Below are 23,301 nucleotides of genomic sequence, written 5' to 3'. Positions count from 1 at the left end.
TTGTTTAATGTTCAGAAATCCATTTTTGGGAGGGAATGATCCATTCAACTATTTTCCTTAAAAAATGGTGCTTTCCTCAACCAAGCTCATAAACGGTGCTGTGTTCATGTTCAGAAGTTGCAGCTTGCTCAGTCGGGAACCCAGTTGACTGGAGTCTGAACAAGCAACAAACTCTCACCCTCAGGGCAGCCAGGGGTCAAGGTGTCCCCAGGGGTCAAGGCGCAGAATACAAGTGAGACTGCTGACCTGACCGGGGTGGGGGAGTGGGGGGGGGGGGTCCTTGCTCAAAGCACTTTGCAGCCCAAGCGGCTCTAGCTTGGTGGAACCACCCACCTGCCAGCCCACCCCTGCCAGGGCTATACCCCTGCTGGCCTCAGCCCCTGTCACCTCTGTGGGGACCAGGAGAGTGGGCAGCTCAGGGCCAGGACCGAAATCTATTTAATTTCTTTTTTGTTGTGTTTTTAGTTTTTTTTTTTTTTTTTGACAGGCAGAGTGGATAGTGAGAGAGAGACAGAGAGAAAGGTCTTCCTTTTGCCGTTGGTTCACCCTCCAATGGCCGCCGTGGCCGGCGTACCACGCTGATCCAAAGCCAGGAGCCAGGTGCTTCTCCTGGTCTCCCATGGGGTGCAGGGCCCAAGGACTTGGGCCATCCTCCACTGCCTTCCCGGGCCATAGCAGAGAGCTGGCCTGGAAGAGGGGCAACCGGGATAGAATCCGGTGCCCCGACTGGGACTAGAACCCGGTGTGCCGGTGCCACAAGGCAGAGGATTAGCCTAGTGAGCCGTGGCACCGGCCCGTTTTTAGTTTTTAAGATTTATTTTATTCACCTGTTTGAAAGGCACAGTGACAGAGCGGTCTTCCATCGATGGTTCACTCCCCAAAGAGCCACAAGGGCCAGGGCACTGCCAAGGCCAAAGTCGGGAGCCAGGAACTCCATCCGGGTCTCCCACATGGGTAGCAGGGGCCAAGCCCTTGGGACATCTTCAGCTGCTCTCCCAGCACATTAGCAGGGAACTGGATCAGAAGTGGAGCAGCCCGGACTCGAACCGGTGCCCAGATGCCAGCGATACGAGCAGTGGGTTAACCCACTGCACCACAGCACTGGCCATGGCTTCAGTCACCTCACCCCTAGCCTCACTCCACTGAGCCCTGGAAAGCACGCACACCTCGTGGGCCGTGTCCCAGGGACGGTGCCCATTCCCGACCGGCTGCCTCCCCGATGGGCGGCTGCCTCCTGGCTCGGCAGCTGCCCACCCCAGCCTCCAGGCTCCGGGTCCCACCGAGGCAGCGGGAGATTTGTTGGTGCCGGGCTGCCTCGGACGTAAGCAGGACCCGCCCCGCCACGTGGCACCTGAGTGGAGCGGCAGTGCCAGGCTGCCTGTCCTTGGGAATTTTTCTTGGTTGCTATGATGATGGGCTGTTTAATATGCCCTTTGCTGAGTGTACAAGAAGGCTTTTAAACCAATTTAAGATCCATTCCTGCTAAGGAGAAATATTTATTTTTTTACTTCTATGCAGGTTCCACTTGGATGTAGGGTAAAGCAGTGGACAGATCTATATGGTTTGTTAAAAGAAATCAAGTCAAACCCAAACCAGCAGCTCCGGCTCCCTCCATGAGTCCATCTTGGAGACAATCAGATGTCTCCTCGTGTTGTTAGGCGGGAAGTCAGATACGAGCGTGTGTGTGTGTGTGTGTGTGTTTGTGTGTGTGACAAAGGCACATCTCAAAGTCATCCTGATAACCTTTCAGGGGCAGCCCAGAGTTCGAATCCTGCCCTGCCCTGCCCCCTCCTACCTGCCAGGTGGGGATCCCCGCCCCTTCTGCCTGACAATCTCCCAGGTGCAGCCCAGTATCTGCATCTCAAACACCCTGCTCTGGATCCCCACTCTCCAGGGGGTCCTGCTCACCCTTCCTCTGAACCAAGGACGGCGCCAGCTAGGCTTCCTCCTGTCTGATACCTTCAGGGGAAAACTCAGATAGGAGCTGCTTAATATTTACAGCCATAAAATCCTTTGTTTCAGGAGGAGATGTGTGAAGACAGAGACCCATCTCCTTAACCCCCCAACCCCACCCCCCCACCTCAACCGGACTGCGCGCTCAGCCCTCTGCCTCTCTGCTGAGCCGCCCGTCTGGCCTGCCCAGGTGTGCTCTCTCCACTCAGCCATGTAACCCCGCTCTCCCCCAGTCTGAGCGACTGGGCTCTCTCAGGTTCTGTCTGGAGAGGTGCCCATCCGTCCTTACGGATGTCCCTGCCCTAATAAACCTTGCTACTTCTACTTTCCACTACTCTGTCTCACGCTTGAATTCTTTCTTGCCATTCTCCGGTAACAGTATTTTGATGTTTATCACTTTTTCTAAATAATAAAATTCTTGATTTTTAAGTTTTAAGTGTTATCTATTAATGCTTATTATAGTCTCTTGTTATGTCACGAACTCCTCCCCCCCCCAACCCCATCACACTGCAGTGTGGACGGGGCCCCACAGGGCCAGCTGTGTGTGCTGGGTGTGGACGGGGCCCACGGGGCCAGCTGTGTGTGCTGGGTGTGGATGGGGCCCACGGGGACAGCTCTGTGTGCTGGGTAAGGATGGGCCCCACGGGGACAGCTCTGTGTGCTGAGTGTGGACGGGGCCCACGGGGACATCTCTGTGTGTGCTGGGTGAGGACGGGGCCCACGGGGACAGCTCTGTGTGCTGGGCGTGGACGGGGCCCACGGGGACAGCTCTGTGTGCTGAGCGAGGACGGGGCCCACGGGGACAGCTCTGTGTGCTGGGTGAGGACGGGCCCACGGGGACAGCTCTGTGTGCTGGGAGAGGCCCCAGCCAGGGTGCCTTGTGACTGGTGGCTCGGTCACATGGCTGGCACACTGGGGGTGGCTCTCGGCAGCTGGCTGTGAGCCAGGCAGGCTCCTCTCCAGTGGGCTTCACCCCATAGCCGCCCAGGCCTCCTCACGGCTGGGTCACTTCTGCTGGCCTGTGTGAGCCCAGCAGCCACAGGACCTGTCCTGAGTCGGGGGAGGGGCACAGATCCCATTTCCCGGCAGGGGGTAGGGGAGGAAGTCAGAGTTACACAGAGATGGGGGGGGTGGGTGGAGGGAGAAATCTTCCATTTTCTGGTTCACTCCCCAGATGGCTGCACTGGTCAGGGCTGGGCCAGGCTGAAGCCAGGAGCCAGGAGCTTCTTCTGGGTCTCCCATGTGGGTGCAGGGGCCCAAGCACTTGGACCATCTTCTATTGCTTTCCCAGGCATTAGCAGGGAGCAGGATCAGAAGTGGAGCAGCCGGGACTTGACCCAGTGTCCACATGGGGTGGTGGTTTAATCCGCCACGCCACAGTGCCAGCCCCTGTCGCCATCTCTAAGTCACACGGTCCCTGGAGGAGTGCGGGCATTCAGCCCTGCTCTCACCTCACCGACTGCACCCCTGCCCAGGCTCCACCTCCCAGCATGGTGTGGCCTCACTCAGGCCCCGCCTGATGACCGTGAGCGCCACTGCTGGGGCCAGGAGTCAACTGTGAGGGGTCAGGCCCCCTGCCCTGCACTGCTGCGCCCGGGGTGGACATCCTCTGTCCCGAGCGCTATCCCAGTCCTAGGCAATCCGTCAGTTTCTCAGGTTCCCCCAGGCTCCCCTGCTGCAGCCCTGCTGCCTGTCTGTCCTTTCTCCATTTATGCCTCATCGTGGTGGGGTACAGCCTCCTGAGAGCCAGGGCATGGCACACAATTTTTTTTTTTAAAGATTTATTTATTTGTTTATTTGAAATGCAGAGCCAGGGAGGGGCAGAGACAAGACTTCCGTCCACTGGTCACTCTCCAGATGGCTGCAACAGCCAGGGCCGGGCCAGGCCAAACCCAGGAGCCAAAAACTTCATCCGGGTCTCCCACGTGGGTGCAGAGCCCGAGCACCTGGGCCTTCTTCTACTGCTTCCCCAGGTGCATTAGCAGGGGTGTGGATCAGAAGTGAGGCAGGGGCTGTGGTGTGGTGTAGGGGGTATAGCCGCCGCCCACGATGTTTTGAGTCCTGGTTGCTCCACTTTTTTTTTAGTTTTTTAAAATTTATTTGAAAGGCTTACAGAGAGGAGGAGAGAGAGAGAGAGAGAGAGAGAGAGAGAGAGAGAGAGAGAGAGAGAGAGATCCTCCATCCTCTGGTTCATTCCTCAACTGGCCAGAATGGCCGGAACTGCGCCGATCCTAAGCCAGGAGCCAGGACCTTCTTCTGGGTCTCCCACGAGGTGCAGGGCCCAAGCACTTGGGCCATTTTCCACTGCTTTCCCAGGCCATAGCAGAGAGCTGGATCAGAAGTGGAACAGGGGCCGGCGCTGTGGTGCAGCGGGTTAACGCCCTGGCCTGCAGCACCAGCATCCCATATGGGTGCCGGTTTGAGACCTGGCTGCTCCTCTTTCAATCCAGCGCTCTGCTGTGGCCTGGGAAAGCAGTAGAAGATGGCCCAAGTCCTTGGGCCCCTGCACCCACATGGGAGACCTGGAAGAAGCTCCTGGCTCCTGGCTTTGGATCGGCTTAGCTCCAACTGTTGCAGCCAATTGGAGAGTGAACCAGCAGATGGAACACCCCTCTCGCTCTCTCTGTAACTCCCCCAAGAGAGGGGGGGGGCCTAGCCGAGACTGTGTTCTGTTTCTTTCAGGAGCAGGTGCTGGCCGGGTTACTTCATCACAAAGACGACCAGAAGTTCCAATCGCCCAGGGAGCTTGTGCATCCAGACTCCCTGTGGGGTCAGCCGGCTTGGTTGGGGGACCTCTGGGGTCAGAGTATTCATTCTTCCTTTGGGACGGCAGAGCCCAGCCCATCTCTGGCCTGGCCAAGGGTGCCCAAGGGCTCGCTGGGCAAAGGGGACCGAGGTGGCAGCATCTGTCAGGCCTGGCAGCCCCAGCGCAGGGACCCCGCATGGGGAGAGGCACCCGTGCTGGGCTCTGCAGAATGAGGGTGGGGTCGAGGGTACGGCCGCCTCCTGCCCTGGCACCAGCTGCTGTCGTGGCTGCCCTCTCTCTGCACCCAGCCCAGGGGGCCTGGGGTTGTCAGTCCCCGAGGTCGCGGGGTAGGCCGGGTGGACTCCAGCTGTGGATCCAGCTTTCTCGGGGCTGGTACCCAGGGGCCACTCCGACAGGGCCCTCCTCTCCCTGCTGCCTCCGGGGGGCAGTGGAAGCAGGTGGGCAGTTCCTGAATTCTCTGCTCAGACACCTGCAGGGGTAACTTCCGGCCGCCACACCCCGTCCCAGGGCCAGCTGCATGGCCCTGGCTCCCTCACCCACGAAGCTCCCCCTGGCCACAAGGGACAGCTCCCCCCAGGCCTGCAGGTCCCCTCCTGTGGTGTTTACTTCCGGCCCCCTGCCTTCTCCCGGTCTTCCCTCTTCCTGCCGTGCTCTGGGTCCCCCAGGGGCAGACCACCCACCGTGGCCTTTGAGCCACTCTTGTCCCCGCAGGAGCCCAACCTCAGGGCAGTGCTGTCCCAGGGCTCTGCTGCACTGAGCCCATTTGCTCGATGGCTGGCACCCATCCCCAGGCGCCTTTCAGGCCCTTCCTCACTGGCCTCCCACGTGCTCTGGGGGCACCTGGCGCCGTCTTCCCCTGCGGCTTCTCACCCCTCCTGCCCCGGTCTGGGTCCCTGAAGCCAGCATCCTGCAGGCGACACTCTTGCCCAGGGTGATCCAGGTCCTGAGGAGGCCGGGGACGCCGCCCACCGCTCCTGCAAGGGCCGCCTCTGCCCCTCTGTGAAGTCAGAAGTCTCTCAGCCTCCAGGCCCCCCAGCCCCTTGTCACCAGGCGCGGTGATTTGTGTCTGAGCTGCCTCCCTGCGCCCTGTGCCCACGCTTTGGCCAGACTCCCGCACAAGGCTCGGGGCGGCTGGAGGAAGGAGTCCTCTCCACTCTGTGTCCACCCTCCAGTCCCCTTAGCGTGGGGCCACACAAGGCGCTGTTCCGCGCCTGGAAGCCATGGACACCAACGCCCGGCATTAGATTGAGTCATGATGATCACTGGAGGAATCAACCAAGACAAAGACTCGGCCTCGGGCCACCAGCTTTGGTCCAAAGCCCATGTGCAGTGGGTGGGATGAGGGCAGGCACACTCCGCCCCCACCCTGTGGCTGTGTGGGCGTGGCTTCCACCTGTGTCACATGGGGAGGCCGGCTCAGCTCTCTGCACTTTAGGGCATCGCAGTTGGGCGAGCCCAGCACGTGTCCTCAGTGCCCAGGCTCTGCGGGCACCAGGCGCAGCCCAGGGCCAACAACTCAGAGGCTGGGGCGGGGAGGGGGCGGTGGCCCGGCGACGCCCTGGGCTCTGGGGCGGGGGCTGGGAGGGTAGCAGGTGGCCGGCTGCCTGAGCTGGCTGTGGCCCTGCAGGACCAAGGCAAGGACCTGAGGGCGGGCAGAGCCCCCGCCCAGGCCGGGCGGCAGGACAGCGGCGCTGTGGCACACCCTCACTCCAGCCCCTGCACGACGTCCTCCAGGACGGCGCTGGGTCTCCTTTGAAGAACGTCCACTGTGAACACTCAGATGAGCCGGCAACCCCGGGGCTCCCCAGGTGCGGGGAAGGCGTGCCCGTCCCCGCTCCCCTGGGCGCCAGCGCGGGGCCAGGCCTGGTGGTGCTGAGGCACGGACTTGGGTCATGGGGTGCAGACGGCCCTCTGTGCTGGGTGGCAGGGTGGGCTCTGTCGTCCGGGACCTACTCCGCCACGTGGGGCCGGGCTGGGTGCAGCCACAGGCGTGGGCGGCCGGCCTCTGCGTACGATCAGCTGTCATAGCCAGGAGGCGTGGCTGGCACCAACCTGCCAGGGGGCGGCGGCGGGGGGGGGGGTGCCCAGCCGGGTCTCGCCCCTGGGGCACGGGCCGCCTGGCCGCCCCCGGTCACACCGGACAGCGTTTCACACTTGATTTTATTCCATGACACTGATTCGCTGAGGGCCCTTTCCCGGGCAGGGGCGGGCAGGGCCGCCTGGGAGAGGGGGCTGGCCTCCAGGGGGACCCAGGAAGTGCCGGCCTCTGTCCAGCCCCACCCTTCCCCTCCAGTTCATTAAAAAAAAAAAAAAAAAAAAACTGAGCTGCAAAATAAAATAAAACAGAAAAATAAAAATTAAAACAAACCCCTGAGTTGATTAAAACCAAATAAAAAGTCCCCTTTGGTGTGAAAAGGTCCCGTCCTGTAGGCCAGTGGGCGGGGCGGCTGGCAGCTCAGTCCTCCTCCTCCTGGTCGGCCTGGGCTCCCTCGCCCCGTGGCCCCAGGCAGCCCTCGGCGCCGGGCCGCTTCAGGATGGCGCTGTACTTGAGGGCCGCGGCCTCGGCCTGCAGCACCACCTCCACCAGGCTGAACACCGTGATGACCTGCGGCAGAGCGGGGCGGGGACGCGGGGGACGCGAGCTGTGGTCAGGGCCCAGTGTGGTCAGGTGCCCGTGTGCCTGCCTGTGAGGCGGAGCTGCGCCAGCACTAAGGCCACAGTGCGGGACACACGGGGAGACATGTGGCCTGAGAGGGCCGGGGTGGGCTCTGGGACAAGGCTCTCTGCGGCCTCTGGGGAACACACTTTCATCAGGTGCCCAAAAGGACCCCCCAGTGAGGAAGCCCTGCGCGAGGGGCAGGTGGTGTCGGAAGGCAGGACCGCAGGAGCCCGCAGGGCTGGGGACACTGCGGGTGCACCTGGGGGCAGGAGGAGGACGGGGACACAGAGGGGCTGGGGGGACACAGCGGGCGCCCCTGGGGGGCAGGAGGACGGGACATGGCAGGGCTGGGGGGACCCTGCGGGCGCCCCTGGGGGCAGGAGGACAGGGCACGGCGGGGCTGGGGAGACCCTGCGGGCCACGCCTAGGGGCAGGAGGACAGGGCACGGCAGGGCTGGGGAGACACAGCGGGGCTGGGGAGACCCTGTGGACACCCCTGGGGGCGGGAGGACGGGACACAGCAGGGCTGGGGGGAAACAGCAGGGCTGGGGAGACCCTGTGGGCACCCCTGGGGGCGGGAGGATGGGGCACAGCAGGGCTGGGGGGACCCTGCGGGCCACGCCTAGGGGCAGGAGGACGGGGCACAGCTGGGCTGGGGGGACCCTGCGGGCGCCCCTGGGGGCAGGAGGACGGGACACGGCAGGGCTGGGGGGACACAGCGGGGCTGGGGGGACCCTGTGGGCCACACCTAGGGGCAGGAGGACGGGGCACGGCTGGGCTGGGGGGACACAGCGGGGCTGGGGGGACCCTGCGGGCCACACCTAGGGGCAGGAGGACGGGGCACGGCTGGGCTGGGGGGACACAGCGGGGCTGGGGGGACCCTGTGGGCCACACCTAGGGGCAGGAGGACGGGGCACGGCTGGGCTGGGGGGACACAGCAGGGCTGGGGAGACCCTGTGGGCACCCCTGGGGGCGGGAGGATGGGGCACAGCGGGGCTGGGGGGACCCTGCGGGCCATGCCTAGGGGCAGGAGGACAGGGCACGGAGGGGCTGGGGAAACACAACGGGGCTGGGGCTCTTTATAAGGGGACGCAGAGGGGCTGGGGGGACACAGCGGGCGCCCCTGGGGGGCAGGAGGACGGGACACGGCAAGGCTGGGGGGACCCTGCGGGCGCCCCTGGGGGCAGGAGGACGGGACACGGCAGGGCTGGGGGGACCCTGCGGGCGCCCCTGGGGGCAGGAGGACGGGGCATGGCGGGGCTGACCTGCTGCACCGGCTCCTGCTCGGGCTCCTCTGGCTCCCAGACGAGAGTGAGCTCCGGCTTCTTGCCCACCTTCTGGAAGTGGTGGGAGCGCAGGGCCAGGGCCTGGGAGTGCACAAGAGCACCTCAGCCTCAGGCTCCGGCACCGCCTCCGTGCCGTCCCCCTGGGTCACCCCTGGACAGCTGGAGGGAGCTCCCTGCCCTGTGCTCCCAGCCTGGCCTTTGCCCTCTTGGCCACCAGCCAGCATCAGGGAGGCCCTGCCAGGCCACCGTCCACGGGGGGCGGGACCTGAGGGTGACCAAGCCCTGAGGGGCAGGGCTGCTCTGGGGGTCCTGCGTGCAGGGGCCAGGCGGCTGGCGGCCCTGGCGTGGGGTGTGGAGGCTGCGGGGCTGTGCCCCCTGCTGGTGCTGGCTGTTAGCACCGGCCGGCCGAGGCTGGGCTGACCGAGCGCTGACCTGGACCTGAACTTCCCTCGGCTCAGTGGGCCCAGATTGCATCCAGCTGCCCGGGCTTTCTCTCGTCGACTCGATCTTATTAAGTCACCTCGGTTCCGTGCCGCGTGCTGCGCTGTGCCCTCTTGAGCACTCTGGCCATCGGGAAATTCAGTGCCGGGGCCAGGGGCCAGGTGGGGACCCGCTGACCGCAGGGCCGGCCGCCACCGAGTCCCCTTGGCTGCTGGGGCAGGGGCTGAGGCGGGGCCAGACCTTGGCCTGCTCTTCGGGGACCCGGCTTCCAGAGCGGCCCTGGACCACCCTCTGACCTTTCTCTCCTCCCTCGAGTTTCTGTAAAACACCCAGGCTTGCAGGCCCTGCCTGTGTCCCTGAGCGTCCGTGTCCTGAGGAGGACCAGGCCTGACCTTGGCCTGCAGCCGCCTCCCAGGTGGGCCCTGCTGGGCATCTGGGCAGTGCCCGTCGGTGAGCCTGCTGTGAGGGAAGGGGGGTGGCCAGGGCTCCAAGCCTGCGGCCACTCTGTGCCAGTGTGGGCCACAGCTGAGTGAGGGGCTCAGCGTCCCGGCAGCGTGGGCAGGGATGGCAGAGACCTGTCTGTTCGCCCACTCTCCATGCAAGTCTGCCAGCCGCAGGCCGCCCTGGGCTGGAGCATGGCCGGGGCTTCGCCCGTGGAGCCCGCCCTGCCCCCTGCACTCACGTTACAGTAGATGCGCTTCTGCACCCCGTAGCGTAGCACCAGCACGTCAAAAGCTTGGTTCAGGACACCCATGACCATGGCCTCCGACTCCAGGGGGCCACACTCCTGCGGGCACAGGGCTCCAGCTGAGAGCAGGTGCGAGGTGGGCCGGGGTGGGAGTGGGGGGAGGGGAGGGCGCCCGGCCGGCGGCTGACCTTGACCAGGACAGCGAAGAAGAGGTTGGTGCTGAGCTCCTGCACACGCTTGGCCGCCATGCGCCGATCGTTGCAGTGGTTGGCCTGCTTCTGCAGAGCCTCGGGCTCCACGTCGGGCAGCTCCCTGCAGCCTGGGAAGACGGGTGTGGGGGGTGGAGGGTGTGTGTGTCCCTGGCAGGGTGCTGGGTGTGTGGCCCAGAGCAGAGGAAGGTGGCTTGCTAGGGGCGGGGCCCTGCTTCTGCCTCTGTCCAGGCTGTGCAGAGAGCCCCGCTCTGGCTTCCCCAGCACCGTGCCCAGAGGGCCAGTCTCCAGGCCTCCTTGGGCACAATGGCACTCACTCTGGGGGCAGATTCAGGCTGCCTGGCCCCAGCGTGCCCTTACCTAGTGTGGCCGCCAGGAGGCGGTGCACGATGACGTCGGGGAAGCGGCGGATGGGGGAGGTGAAGTGCGTGTAGAGCGGTACGTTGAGGGCGTAGTGCCGGAACTGCTCCTGGTCCTGCAGCGTCCCCGAGCAGAAGTACAGCGCCATCTGGGGACGCGGGACCCAGGTCTCAGAGGCAGGCCTGGTGGGTGCTGGGAAGCCCAGAACCTGGCCAGGGGCAGACCCAGGGCAGGTCGACCCAGCGGCTGCTGGCAGCTCGGCAAAGCCGGGCAGGTCCTCAGGGGCAGCAGCCATACCGCACATGGGAGCCAGGAGCTGCGGCAAGGCTGGGCAGGGCCAAGGGGTACGCAGGCCCCCTCCTGCTGAGGACACGGACGGTGGTGGCAGCACTGAGAAAGCCCAGGCAGCCCCACCTCTGCTTGAAACAGGGCTGCTGGGGGGCCCCTGTCTCTCGTCCCTAATGGGACATCACGTCCTGCAGGCTGGCGCTCGCTAGGGCGCGTCACTGCCGGGTTCCAGGACAGGTGTGGGCTGTCCCTCCAGCGTAGGACGAAGGAGGACAGGCTCGCCCGTGGCCATGCTGGCCCACGTGGGGGCTCAGGAGGCTGCAGGTCTCTGATGATGCCAAGGCTAGTGCTGGAGTGGAAGACCTCCACCCCACCCTGAGCAAAGCAGCAGCCGGCTCCCGGGCCTCTTCCTTGGGCCCAGGCCCAGGGCCTTGCCTGGGGCGTGGCCAACATCTCCTTGGCTCTGACCTCTGCCTGGCTGAAGGCTACACTTGCACCCCAGTACCTGTGTCCCCCAATTCTTCACCCCACACCAGCCAAGGCGGCAGGTTGCTGGGCTGTCAGCCTCCGCTCACCCTGTTCCTGACTGCCTGGCCTTCCCTGGAGCTGACACAGAGACCTGAGTTCAAACGGCCTCCGACCAGGCAGGCGCCAGGATGAGGGTGCAGGGAGCATGCCCGGCTTCTGCAGGGCCCAGCACACAGGGCCTGAGCCGTGGCCTGGGCCAAGTCCCTGAAGCTGTGCTCTCAGGTCCCCGAGCCGCGCCGGGGAGCAAGAGAACAGATTTCCCAAGATCCCCCTCCCCTCTCCCTCACACTCACGCCCTCCTGTGCGCTTGGCCAAACAGCCCGGAGGGCTCAGGTTTCTCTGCATCTTGGCCCTGGAGTCCAGGGCGCAGCTGGTGGCGACCCGCTCGGCTCCCTAACTCTGCTTCCCTTCCAGCCCCTGCTGGGCTCTGGGTTATGTCTGGGGCAAGTCACAGGGGAGGTGGACGCAGCCTCCACTCCCAGCCATGTTGGGGCTTTGTTTTCAGCGATGGCCCAGTTCCCCAGATGAGCTGGGGTGAGGAGGCAAAGGCCCTGGCTAGCGGAGGTGTCTCGGGACGGTGGGATGGGAGGGGACCGCGGCTTTCCCACCGGGACCAGCTGTCCCTGGAATAGCCCGGGTCCTGTTTCAGCAGCTCACTGGGGCCCCAGGCCTCTCCCTTCTGTGCTGGCTGCCACCACCCTGTCTGATCCCAGCTCTGCCCCGTCCACAGGGCTGGCAGAGGTGGGCAGGATACCTGGGTCACTCCCCACCATCAGATTCCTGGGCAAAGGTGGCTTCTGAGGGCACTGGCCCGAGAAGTCCAGTCCTTTCCAGCCAGGGAGCTCCAGGGCGGGCTGGCCCTTGGATGTGGAGGCTTCCAGAGACTGGGGACAGGACGCCGAGGCCCTGGGAGGGCACTGCCCAGGGGCTGCTGGGTCTTCTCTGCCAGCCCTGCAGGAGCCGGACAGCGGCTGGGAGGGCGAGGTGGCCACGCACAGCCCCTCTGCTGTGGGCGTTCCCGGGGCGTGGTCGGGGCAGACCAGGGACTGGGGACGGGGAAGGGCAGCCAGGCCTAAACGGCCCCGATGGTCCCATTCCTAGCAAAGCTAGGAGGCATCAAGAAGTCAGCTGGGGCGGCTGAGGCCATGGGATTCTCACAAACAGACCGGATGTGCTGAGTGCTGAGCGCTGGAAAGCTCCTCGTCACTCCTCTGGGCTGGGCTGGGCCCACAGCTGGCCCCGTCACCGCCTGTAGCTCCTGCCGACTGCTGGAGTCGCCCCATCCCCAGGGCACTGGGCCAGGAGCAAGCCCACCGCCGACCCCATTCTCTCCCACACAGTGAGAGGCAGGTGCCACAGGCTGGGCACAGCTGCTCCCTGAACCCCGTTGTCCCCTCTGGGGTCCCTGGTCAACCTCAGGTCTATCTGGCAGGAGGCAGCAAGGCAGGCTCTCACGGCGCTGCCTGGGGACGTCCCACTCTCCCCATAGTGCTCTGCTTCCCCAGAGGGGGCAACCCTCTCCCCCCTGCCAGGTCCCCGGGCACAGACGTGTGTGGGGAGGCCGGGGGTGAGGGCCCCTTACCTGCATGGGCCGGGAGTACATGTTGGTGAGCACCTCCTTCCGGGCCAGGGAGTACTTGTCATCGCCAAATGTTTTGGTCAAACTTTTCTAGAAGCAAACCCCAGAAACCGGTGTGAGGATGGTCAGGCTTGGGGAGAGGCTGGTTGGGGGGGGGGTCAGTGGGGGACTCAGCCCGCAGCCGTGGCCCACCCTGGGCCTGAGGCCTGCCCCTCCACGTCCAGCTGGCTGGCTGGACAGGCTGGTTTCGCTGTGCCCACCCCCAGGCTCAGAGCTTGGGTGGGAAGGGTCAGTCTCTCCTGTGGATGACCCTCAGCCCCAGGAGGCCAAGCTCCAGGCAGAAAGTGCCTAAAACCACTGCCACAGGAACACTCTGGCTTTCAGGATCCTGGCTCCCATGCCAAAGCCTGGGGGCCCAAGCCCAGCTCAGCCCTGGCCCCAGGACCCCTGCCCACAGCCCGTGCCCCTCCCCCCCAAGGCCTCCCCCCCCCCCCCAGTGAGAGCTGGCCTGGTGGGGGCGGAGCAGGCCCTGGCCTTGGCCCCCTGCCGCCCCGCGTGCTGGCACTCACGTTGAGGGCGCCCGCCGAGCTGACGTCCACGGAGAGTCCCATCTGCTCGCAGAACTCCACCAGGTCACTGAGCATCTTGGTCTGGGGTGGAGGGTGCCGGCGCAGGAGGGCCCGGTCGGGGAAGGCCCGGTGGATCTTGTGGGCCACCGCCATGTTGGCCAGGAGCATGAACTCCTCCACGAGCCTGCAGGCACAGCAGGGCGCAGGTGACTTTCCTATCTCTCCTCCTGCCAGGCTCTCTAGTGCCGGGCGGGGGTCAGCGTAAAGAGCCCCGCCCCCCAGCCACCCCACCAGGTTTGTCACCATGGTGCTTCCTCTCCCAGCCCTGCTCTCGGCCTCCCTGGGGCCACTCGGCCTCCTGGTTTGCAGCCTGCATGCGGGCTCCCCTGCTGGCTGGTGGCGCCTGTCTCAGTGCCCACATCGGGCCCCTGCTCGTGTGTTCAGCGGGACCTGCAGGATGATTAGACTCCCGGCACCCTTGGGGCTGCCCAGGGCCTGTGCGGGGCTCCCTGGGGTGCGCGGCAGTGAGGGGGAGCCCTGGGGGGCTGTCCCGTGTGGCACGGCAGCCTCCAGAGGAGGGTTTCTGAGTGGCAGGAGACAGGGACAGCCAGAGGGCACACGCTGTCGGGGTCAGAAAGCAGAGGGCACACACTGTCAGGGTCAGAAGGCCAGAAGAGCGACCCTTCTCGGAGCTCGCTCGCTCTCAATGGCTTCACTTGAGCTTAAGAATCGGCATTAAGTATGAACGGACGTGGCAAGGAGCAGGTAGAGGGGCGGGACGGATGGGAGACGGCGGGAGTGGGCCAGCCCGCATCACACAGCCCCGAGCTCAGCCCCTGACCCGCTACTGGGGCGGGAGACCATGCACTGCTTTCCCCACCTGGGGTTCCCTTGGCAGGACCCCTGAGTCACACACTCGTAGAAGAGCTGGCGCCTCGGGGCCGGCGCTGTGGCTCAGCAGGTAAAGCCTCCGCCTGTGACACTGGTATCCCATTTGGCACCAGAGGTGTCCTGGCTACTCCACTTCTGGTCCAGCTCTCTGCTATGCCCTGGGGAAGCAGCAGAAGATGGCCCAAGTGCTTGGGCCCCTGCACCCATGTGGGAGACCAGGAAGAAGCTCCTGGCTCTGGCCTGACCCAGCCCTAACCATTGTGGTCCTCTGGGGACTGAACCAGTGACTGGAAAATCTCTCTCTCTCTCTCTCTCTCTGCCTTTCAAATAAATAAAATAAATCTGAACAAAAACAGCTGGTGCCTCTGGGAAGGGGGCTCAAGTGCCTCTTGGTGCCTGGTGGTGGGGACATGCTGTGTGGGCAATCCTGCTCCCTGGGGAGACAGGGGCCTAGGGGACCTGGCCAGCTCAGGGGACACTCGCCCCTCCTCCCTTCACAGGCTGCAGCAGAGGCAAGGGAGGACGCTCTGTGGCCTGGAGGTGTGCGTGGTTCTGCGGGGTCAACCCTGGGATCTGGCCAAGCTCTAGGGAGGAAAAGAAGCCACCACAAGGGGTGCCTCAGCCTTGGCTCTGCCCCGCCCTGGGTGGGGGGGGCCTCAGCCTTGGCTCCGCCCTGTCCAGGGTGGGGAGGCCTCAGCCTTGGCTCCGCCCCACCCTGGGTGGGGAGGCCCTCAGCCTTGGCTCCGCCCTGTCCAGGGTGGGGAGGCCTCAGCCTTGGCTCCGCCCCACCCCGGGTGGGGGGGCCCTCAGCCTTGGCTCCACCCCGTCCTTGGCTCTGCCCCGGGTCGGGGTGGGGTGGGGCCCTCAGCCTTGGCTCCGCCCCGCCCTGGGTGGGGGGGCCTCAGCCTTGGCTCCGCCCCACCCCGGGTGGGGGGACCTCTCAGCCTTGGCTCTGCCCCGCCCTGGCGCTCCCTGGGGCGCAGCCGTCTCCTGGAGGAGCCCTCCCAGAACGTTGGCCCTGTACACTCGGCGTGGGGACGGCTTTAGGGGGCCCACGGCCCATAGCAGGTAGGGTCAGTTTGGCCACGTGACTGCAGGGGTCAGGTCCCAGCTGGCCCTTACGCCACGCGGGAGCCCCAGCATGTGCAGTAACAGCCTTCCAGCTGGCCGCCTGCACGCCACCGCCCAGTGTCCCCGTGCCCACCACCTCCTGTGGAAAACCCTGGGGTTCAAGCACCTTAACCAAGTACCACGTCTTCTGAGATGAGTCTGGATCCGCCTCCACCACGTTCTCGCTGTGGGACCCAGAGCAAGTCCCAGCCCCTCCTGAGCCTCCTCCCTACACCGAAGGCAGGGCTAGCAGCAGCACCTGGCCAAAGGGCTGCGCTGGGCTACGCAGAGATGACAGACCCCTGCCCTCACGTCCAGGCACTCTGTCCCTGGGGTCTCGCCAGCAATGTGATTCTCACCCCGCCACTTCCCAGCCTTGCTGAAGTCCTGCCCAGCCCTGTCGGTCACCCGTGTCACAAACCAGCACCGCTGGACTCTGCTGAGTGGTTTTCATACCAGATCCTGGCGACCTGAGAGGAGCCCCAGGCTCTGCGGGAGGAAGCGAAACACGCCTGATTGCGTGAGTGCCCCAGGTTTCCGCATCTGTGCCCTCACCCACCGGACAAACACTACCAAGTGCAGGCCCGCTCCTGGCCCTTCCTCCCCACGCAGTCAGGAATCCCTGCGTCAGCAACACAGTCTGTCCCTGGGCTGAAGATGGAGCACCTGTGACCTCAGGGCTGACCCAGGCTGCACTTGGTGAGCCAGGCCGGCAGGTGGCAGCACGGGTCCACAGCAGCAGCACTGCTGCCCCCTCCCCCCCGCAATGGCCAGAGGAGCCTCCCCAGCAGAGCCAAGTGCCCATGGTCTCCCGTAAGGACAAGTACAAGGACAGGAGGGAAGAGACAGGGAGATCCCCCCCACCCCGCCCAAGCCAGGAGCCCAGCTAGTGACAACAGATCCCAGGCAAGCCACTTTTCCAGGGACTCCGCTCCATCCCTGGGCCACAGTCACACAGGGCCACAGTCACTGAACGTCTCAACGGAGAAAAAAATATATGTGCTTGTTAACCCTGAAAACAAAACCTGCTTTAGCAGGTCCCGCGGAGTGTCTGGGTCTTCACCTGTCTCTGCATGCCCGTGCCCCCTGCCGCCGTGGGCTGGGAGTTAAGAGCAGCCGGTGGAGCTCTCTCCCGGTCTGGAGGAATCAAGCCTAACTCCAAGCGCCCGTGTCACCAGCAGGGGAGCAGGGGACGGCTGATTCCCGGGAGCTGACAAGGCTCATTACTGATCTAGGACAGCGGGGGACCATTTCCCCACAGCCCAGCCGTCCTTCCAGTTCTGCCCCCGCAGGTGGGAGAGGGAGGTGCGCAGAGGCAGGGCCTGGCCAGCGCCTGGGCAGTCAGGCCTTCAGAAGCCGGAAAGCGGGTCCCCAGGGCAGCTGGGGGGCAAGAGGGCCGAGCACAGCCACGCCGCCAGAAGTTCCACTTGGTTCCACTGAGTTCAGGCTTCACTCCCCCCCCCCCCCCCAAGTCGGTTCTGAGCACCACAGCAGGGAGAACAGGTCTGAGCAGCCAGAGGGTGGGCGTCACTGCTCCCTTCAGGGGACAGCAAAGGGTCTCTCTCCAGGCTCACAGCCTGGATTTCCTGGGTCAATTCCCTGGGCAGGCCAGCAGGGGGCCCCCAGCGCCTGCGTTCTGCAGGACCTGGGACGTGGCACCAGCAGCTTAGAACCCAGGAACTTGTGGGCAGGAAAGAGCTTACAGTTTATAAACTATGGCCCTGCAGCCCAGGGCCCAGGGGTCTCTGGGCTCCTATTCACTGGTTCTTCCTTAGCCAAAGCTAGCATGGGGGCTGAGGAAAGCAAACGGGTTCTGAGTCAGTGCAGTGTGACGGGGCGGGGGGTCCTGATGGCTGACCCCCTACTGCCTCCCTCTTTTGGGGACTATGTGCACAGGCCCAACGTCCAAACCTCAGATGACACTCACGCTGTCCGGGGTGGTTAGGGCACGCTGAGGGGAGCCAATGCCACGCCCTGGGGCGGAAGGGACGCCAGGCCCGTGTAGGGGCGGAGCCTGCCTCTGGCTTTGCTCCCTTGGTCTTGGCACCTGCCCTCAGTCGGAAGACCCTCCTGCCCCGGTCACAGCACGCGCAGGTATGAGATCACGCAGGCCTACTGGGGAGCGGGTTCTGGGCTCAGCCACGGCCTGACAACTGCTCTCAACAGGGGTTTAGACGTGGCCGCTGGCCAGGATCACCTTCCAGAACTGCAAGCTAAGCCCTCAGAGATGGAGCTGGAGCCTCCATCGCAGCTTGGCATCTGCTGAGCATCTGGGGCCGTGAGCCTCCAGGGCCCCACAACTCTGGAGGTCGGGGGTAGGGCTGTGCTGTGACAGACGGCTGGGTGGCACGGCCAGAGCCAAGGGCACAGGATCCTGGCACTCACTCCACCTGCAGCATCTCCTACCAGTGCTCTGGGCCCCAGGGGGCTGTGGGGAGACTGGGGTGGGAGAAGGGCAGGTGTGAGGGGCTCAGCAAAGCTCTGGCCCCACTGTGGTAGACAGCAAGAGATGGGCGGACGGATACACACACGTGAACACACATGCATGTGTACACACACACGGCAAAGACAGCTTTCCAGAACTGTGTTTCCCAACGTGCATTATTATTTAAAGAACCAAAGCTAGGTATACCTGAAGTGCTGGCCATTATCCACCACCTTGAAGATACTAAGTGCGCCCTGACCTCCCAGAGTGACTGGATGCAGGTCCCTGCACCGCCATGCCATCTGGAGAGGCAGGAGAGACCAGTGGTTACTCCCCAGCAGCTGGTCTGCAACCCCACTCTGCACTTGCTGCGTGGATTCAGACACGTTTCTGAACATTTCTGAATTCATCTGAGAGGGAGGGAAGCAACGTGCTAGTGCCTGGTCATAAGCAAACATCTTACATCTATCGTGTGCGACTGGCCCGAGTGTCTCAACTCTAGGACTTGGGCTAAATCCTCAGCCCCAGCAAGGTTTCTAGAAGCTTCTCCTGCCTGCCCACAACGCCACCCCCCACCCAGGATTCCATCTCTTCACCTACAACCCTCTCTTCCTTCTTCACACCATACCCGGTCCTGTCCCCTCCCGCCGGGCACTGAGGTCCAGGCCCCCTCTGTTCTCTCCCCCTCCCACCCCTAAATTCTCATGGCCCTCCTGGCTTTGGGCCTTCGCACAGCTGCTCCCGTGGCCTGGCATCTCGGGCTGCTGTCTTCCCACTTCTCTTCCCTGGGTGGCTCATCCTCCCAGAGGCAGGCTAAGGGCCACCCTGGCTGCTTCCTTGGAATCTCCTCTGTGCCCCATCCCAGAATTTGGCCCCCCGGACCAGGCGCTCTGCCTCCTGCCCATTCTGATGCTGTGGACTCTGGCAGAATGAAGGCTGCTGGGACGGCACCCAGGCTCCAGTGCGCCAGTCGGGAGGGCTGGGGGCCCGGCGCTCACCTGTACGCTCCTGATGCCCACTGACAGTTGGAAGGACTGAGCCCGTCTCAAACCTGGCTGAGGTTGCTTCCTGCTCTCTCCGCCCCACCCCCCATGCTGGACCAAGCACACGTCTCCAAACAGGATCGGGGCAGGGTTACTGAAAACCCCAGAGCCAGCAGGCTCCGCCCGTCAGGGCCCGTCGCTGTTTGTTCTCGCACTCACTTTCAAACCTCTGCATGCTGCTGTGGCCTCACTGCCACAGCCCTTCCAATCACGTGCACCTGCTGCCCTGGGTGGGGGATCCTCAAGGGAAACAGGCCCCCTACCCCAAAACACACATGCGGCAGTCTGTGTGCCCTCGGTGGCACCCTGGCACTGCTGCCACCACAGCGCCCCAGGAGAGGGTGTCCAGGTACAAGAGAAAGGCCAAGAGCTGGCAAGGGGCAGGGAAATGTCTCACACGGAAGGGATGAACCAGCAACAGCGTGCAGGCACAGAACCAAGGGCAGCAGGCACGTTTGGAAAATGACTTGGGGGCCAGCCCGCCCTGGGAAGAGTGGGGAGGGCGTAGGGAGGGATCACAGGGGCCTGGGCCGCCTGGGCCAGGAGCTGGACTTCGTGTGTGCCAGGGAAGCTGTGCACAAGGGACGGACATTCAAAGGGATGTTAAGCAAGACACAGTGACGGAGCCAGGGGCCAGAGGCAGGGCTCAGCTGGGGATGGCTCCAGCCTGAGGCTTGCAGATGGGCAGGAGGTGGAGGTAGGGCTGGAAGGACACAAGGGGCTCCCCAGGCAGAGGGGAGCTTCCGGGCAGGGGGTACGGGAGTGCACTGTGTTGTGAGAGGCTGAGGCGAGGCAGGGGGTCACAGGCCCGGGAAGGGCCACTGGAGGTGGCAGGTGGCCCTGCAGAAGCGGGGGCAGGGGAGGCTCTGGAGACAGCGGCACAGTCAGTCCACGTAGGCTGAGGAGGGCCTAGGGGAGGCTTCCTGGCTGCTGTTCAAGTGTTCCGAGGACCTGAAGGTCTCAGAGGCTGAGACGCCATCACCGACGGTCTGCTGGCTGCCAGCATCAGGAGGCGGCTCCCACTGGGGAGCGAGGCCCGCTGGGGCCCGGCCACGTCAGCAAAGGCTGCTGTCTCCTGACTGTGCCCCAGGGGCGCCGGCCACAGACCCTGTGTTCCCTGCGCCTCTCGCTCGGCCGTCTGAGATGAGGACAGGATGGGCAAGCCTGTGGACCTGGGCACAGGAGAGACGAGACAGGAAGCTTTGGTCCCGCCAGGTCCCACAGGGACCACCTCACCATGGCCTTCCGCAGGGACAGCTCCCGGGAGCAAAGGCGTGGTTCCCACTCAGGGCAGCTCTGTCCCCTCAGCTGGGCACAGTCCCCAGCCCTAGAACTCAGCAGCTCCAGAGGAGCAGAGGGAGTGGGCCTGGTCGTGGGCTCTCCTAAGGCCTGGCCATGGTGCCGAGGGCGGGCCTGCTCCTGCTGCAGCCTTCGCACTCCCTGCCCTGGCTGTTGTCTCCTCTGCACTGGGCCTCTGACGATGCTGCCTATCCTGATGCACTCCACCAGCGAAATGGCCCTGCCATGCCCAGAGCTCTCAGCTCAGGGCCCACCCAGGCCAGGGTAGGGCAGCGTAGCTGGTGCCCAGACCCGAGGCTGCCTCCATTCTCCAGAGAGCGGAGCCCAGTGTGATACAAGAACAGCCTCTTCGGTCCTCAGCCACCGGGGCCCTGTCACAACTCTGGGGTCTCATGCTAATGAGTTAGGCCTCTCACAGAGACTGTTCAATTAGCTGGAGGGGAGAACTGCTCACCTGGATATTTGATAAGAATTGCTCCCAGGGGCCGGCGTGTGGTGTAGTGGGTAAAGCTGCCGCCTGCAGTGACAGCATACCATATGGGCGCCGGTTCGAGTCCCGGCTGCTCTACTTCCAATCCAGCTCTCTGCTATGGCCTGGGAAGGCAGTGGAAGATGCCCAAGTCCTTGGGCCCCTGCACCCACATGGGAGACCTGGAAGAAGCTCTTGGCTCCCAGCTTCGGATTGGCACAGCCCCGGCCATTGCGGTCGACTGGGGAGTGAACCAGTGGATGGAAGACCTTTCTCTCTCTGTCTCTCCTTCTCTCTCTGTGTAACTCTGAATTTCAAATAATTAAATCTTTTAAAAAAAACGAATTGCTTCCAGCTGGGCTCAAATGCACTTCTTCCAAAGAGCAAATTTTCTCCACGTGGGTACCTCCTCTCTGGGGGCTTGGGAGCCCTGGGGTGGAGGCAGCTGCTGGGCCTGTCACAGGACTGTGCGGCCCCTTCTCCTGGACTGAGCAGCCCATGGGGGACCCGCTGCTCTCCCTGCGGCCCCAACCTGAGTGCAGTGCGGTGGCAAAGCGCCAGGGCTCCCGGCAGCAGGGTGGGAGGGGCACCACACCGTGGGCTGCAGGGGATGGGAGACTTTCAAAGATCTTTGTTGTAGCTTTCTCCTGGGCCAGGCCAGGGTGGAGCTGGTGGCCTGGGAGCTGGAAAGTGCAGGCCTGCAGGGAGGGGGCTGCAGGCAGAACCTGGGGGGCCTCAGAGGAACCGACTGCTGGGCGCCCACCCACAGCTGCGCCATGCGCTCTGCTGCAGGCCTCCAGGCCAAGGGTGCTGTGGCCGCGGAGCCAACCGCAGGTCACAGCTCGGGCCTCTCGCTGACCCCTCTCCCCCCGGGCTTGCTGCAACCTGCTGAACGGTTGGACATTCCCACGAAACCACAGGGAAATGAATGGGGCCGAGTTCACAGGCCTGGAAAACCCCAGAGGAGCAGGCCTCTGGAGCCAGACATAACAGGCCCTGCGGGTGAGCCGGAGCCAGGTTTCCTATTCCGCGAGGCCCAGTCCACCCTTGCTATAGGTCCGGCAGGCGGGGCCCTGCCGCAGCAGGCACGTCTCAGCTGCTTGCTTTTCTAGCACGAAAGGAAGTCTCCAGAGGCTAGCCCTGGGTCCCAGCGAAGGCAGGCCCAGCGGCTGTGGGAGGGAGGGGCAGAGCGCAGAAACCCTTTGTCAGCGTAAAGCTAGCTGGGAGCCCCGCCTGGGGAGCCTCGCTCCCCTCCCAGGCCCCGCTCCCTGCACGGAGGCGCAGGGCAGGAGCAGCGGCAGCGTGGGCTGCACGGCCTTGGGGAGCGGGGCAGTTGGGGCCCGCGGGCTCCTTGATGGTGCTGACACATACACCTTCTCCAGCGCCAGCTTCTGCCCAAGTAGAACTGGCCCCGCAGCAGAGCCGGCGTGGCCAGCCATCGCGCAGAGCACGCCGGGCCCCCCAGTGGCTCTGCTGCCCTCCTCGGGCTGGCGTTCCCTTTCATGCCACAGAGGCTGCTGGCTCTGTAGCCCTGGACCAAAACCAGCTTGGATAAGCCGGGGTGGGGGCACCTCTGCCCTCCCTGACCTCAGGAGGGATCGACTTTAATTTTCCAATTAGGCTCTGGATGCTAAGATATCCAAGGGAGAAGAGTGCTGTGGATGCACAGTCTCTATCTCGCTCACACACACACACACACACACATGCACATACAACAAAGACAGCTAGGTAAGAGAGAGGAAGTTGGTGCTGTCCCCACACGCTTAGCTGGAAGTGTGACCCCCCCCCCCCCACTACCTAGACTCTGCCAACGGGCAAGTGACGAGCAGCCCCCTGGCTTCTCCCTGGAAACTGGGCTGCTTTGCACTGCACGAACCGCACACTTCGCACACCTCTGAAAGCTGCTCTCGTGCCCACAGCTGCAGGGGAGCAGGTGCCCCCAGCCACGCGGCCACTGAAGGTAGCAAGGAAACAACTGTGACTGGCCCCAGCCAGGCTCTGCGCGTTTTCTCATTCACTCCCACAGATCCTCCCCGGGGAAGGGCGCTCTGTAAAGTCGCAGAAGGTGACCGTGTGGCTCTCCTGCCGCAGCTCGGTCACTGGACATGGTCTCCTGACATGGCCTTTGGGACTCTTGGCTCTGTTCTCCACCTCCAACCTTTGCTGGGGAAGGGGCTGCCAGGGTAGCTGCAACCCATGCTTGCCTGATAAGTAGAGGAAAAGCCAGTGGGTTTACAGGGTTTTCTGGAATGGGCAAAGGGGAGTTCTACAGGTGAGTAGCGGTTCCTAAGCCATCGACAGGGGCTCTGGACTCCGCGCCATTCCAGGGCAGGTGCTTCCTCCCAGCCAGGCTCTGGCAAGCCCAGGGGTGTGGCACCTGCACATCTGTGAAGTGACTTGCCTTCCAAGGAGACAGCTGCTCTGCTGGGATTCAAGAGTACCCAGGAAGGGACTGGAGGGTCCCCTTCTGGAAAGCACGAAGCTTCCATGCAGGGCACACATGATCAGGGCCTGCAGAGGCCATGGGGAACCTCGTGAGTGGACCACTTGGGACGGCAGGGCTGGGGGAGGCTTGGCTCACGGAGCGGCCCTGGCGTGAGTGCAGCGAGCTGCTGTGGGCTGTGGCAATCAGCAGGAGAGCCCCCATGAGGGTTCCTTAATCTGCACTGGCTCCAACCCCAAGCCACAGCCTTACTTCCTGTCTGCACCTGTGCCAAGGCTGGGGCAAGGCAGGAGA

The 23,301-nt window shown here is 64.0% G+C and overlaps 1 protein-coding gene across 3 annotated transcripts in view; it reads right to left on the bottom strand.

Annotated features, from left to right (window-relative positions):
* Positions 1 to 6,869: 6,869 nt before the first annotated feature.
* Positions 6,870 to 23,301, bottom strand: part of DIS3L2 (DIS3 like 3'-5' exoribonuclease 2) — a 395,509-nt gene continuing 379,077 nt past the window's right edge. For all 3 annotated transcript variants that reach the window (XM_062193445.1, XM_062193453.1, XM_062193448.1), the window contains 7 exons: positions 13,328 to 13,511; positions 12,762 to 12,848; positions 10,364 to 10,511; positions 9,983 to 10,113; positions 9,789 to 9,893; positions 8,645 to 8,746; positions 6,870 to 7,325 (listed from right to left, as the gene is read on the bottom strand). In XM_062193445.1, the coding sequence (XP_062049429.1) occupies positions 7,176 to 7,325; positions 8,645 to 8,746; positions 9,789 to 9,893; positions 9,983 to 10,113; positions 10,364 to 10,511; positions 12,762 to 12,848; positions 13,328 to 13,511 (907 nt within the window). In that variant the 3' untranslated portion in view covers positions 6,870 to 7,175. The remainder of the gene's footprint in view (positions 7,326 to 8,644; positions 8,747 to 9,788; positions 9,894 to 9,982; positions 10,114 to 10,363; positions 10,512 to 12,761; positions 12,849 to 13,327; positions 13,512 to 23,301) is intronic.

This window comes from Lepus europaeus, chromosome 1, assembly GCF_033115175.1.
Source record: "Lepus europaeus isolate LE1 chromosome 1, mLepTim1.pri, whole genome shotgun sequence".
In the NCBI taxonomy this organism is placed as follows: Eukaryota; Metazoa; Chordata; class Mammalia; order Lagomorpha; family Leporidae; genus Lepus; species Lepus europaeus.
Note: the sequence above shows the minus strand (reverse complement) of the source record. Positions and strands in the feature narration are given on the sequence as shown.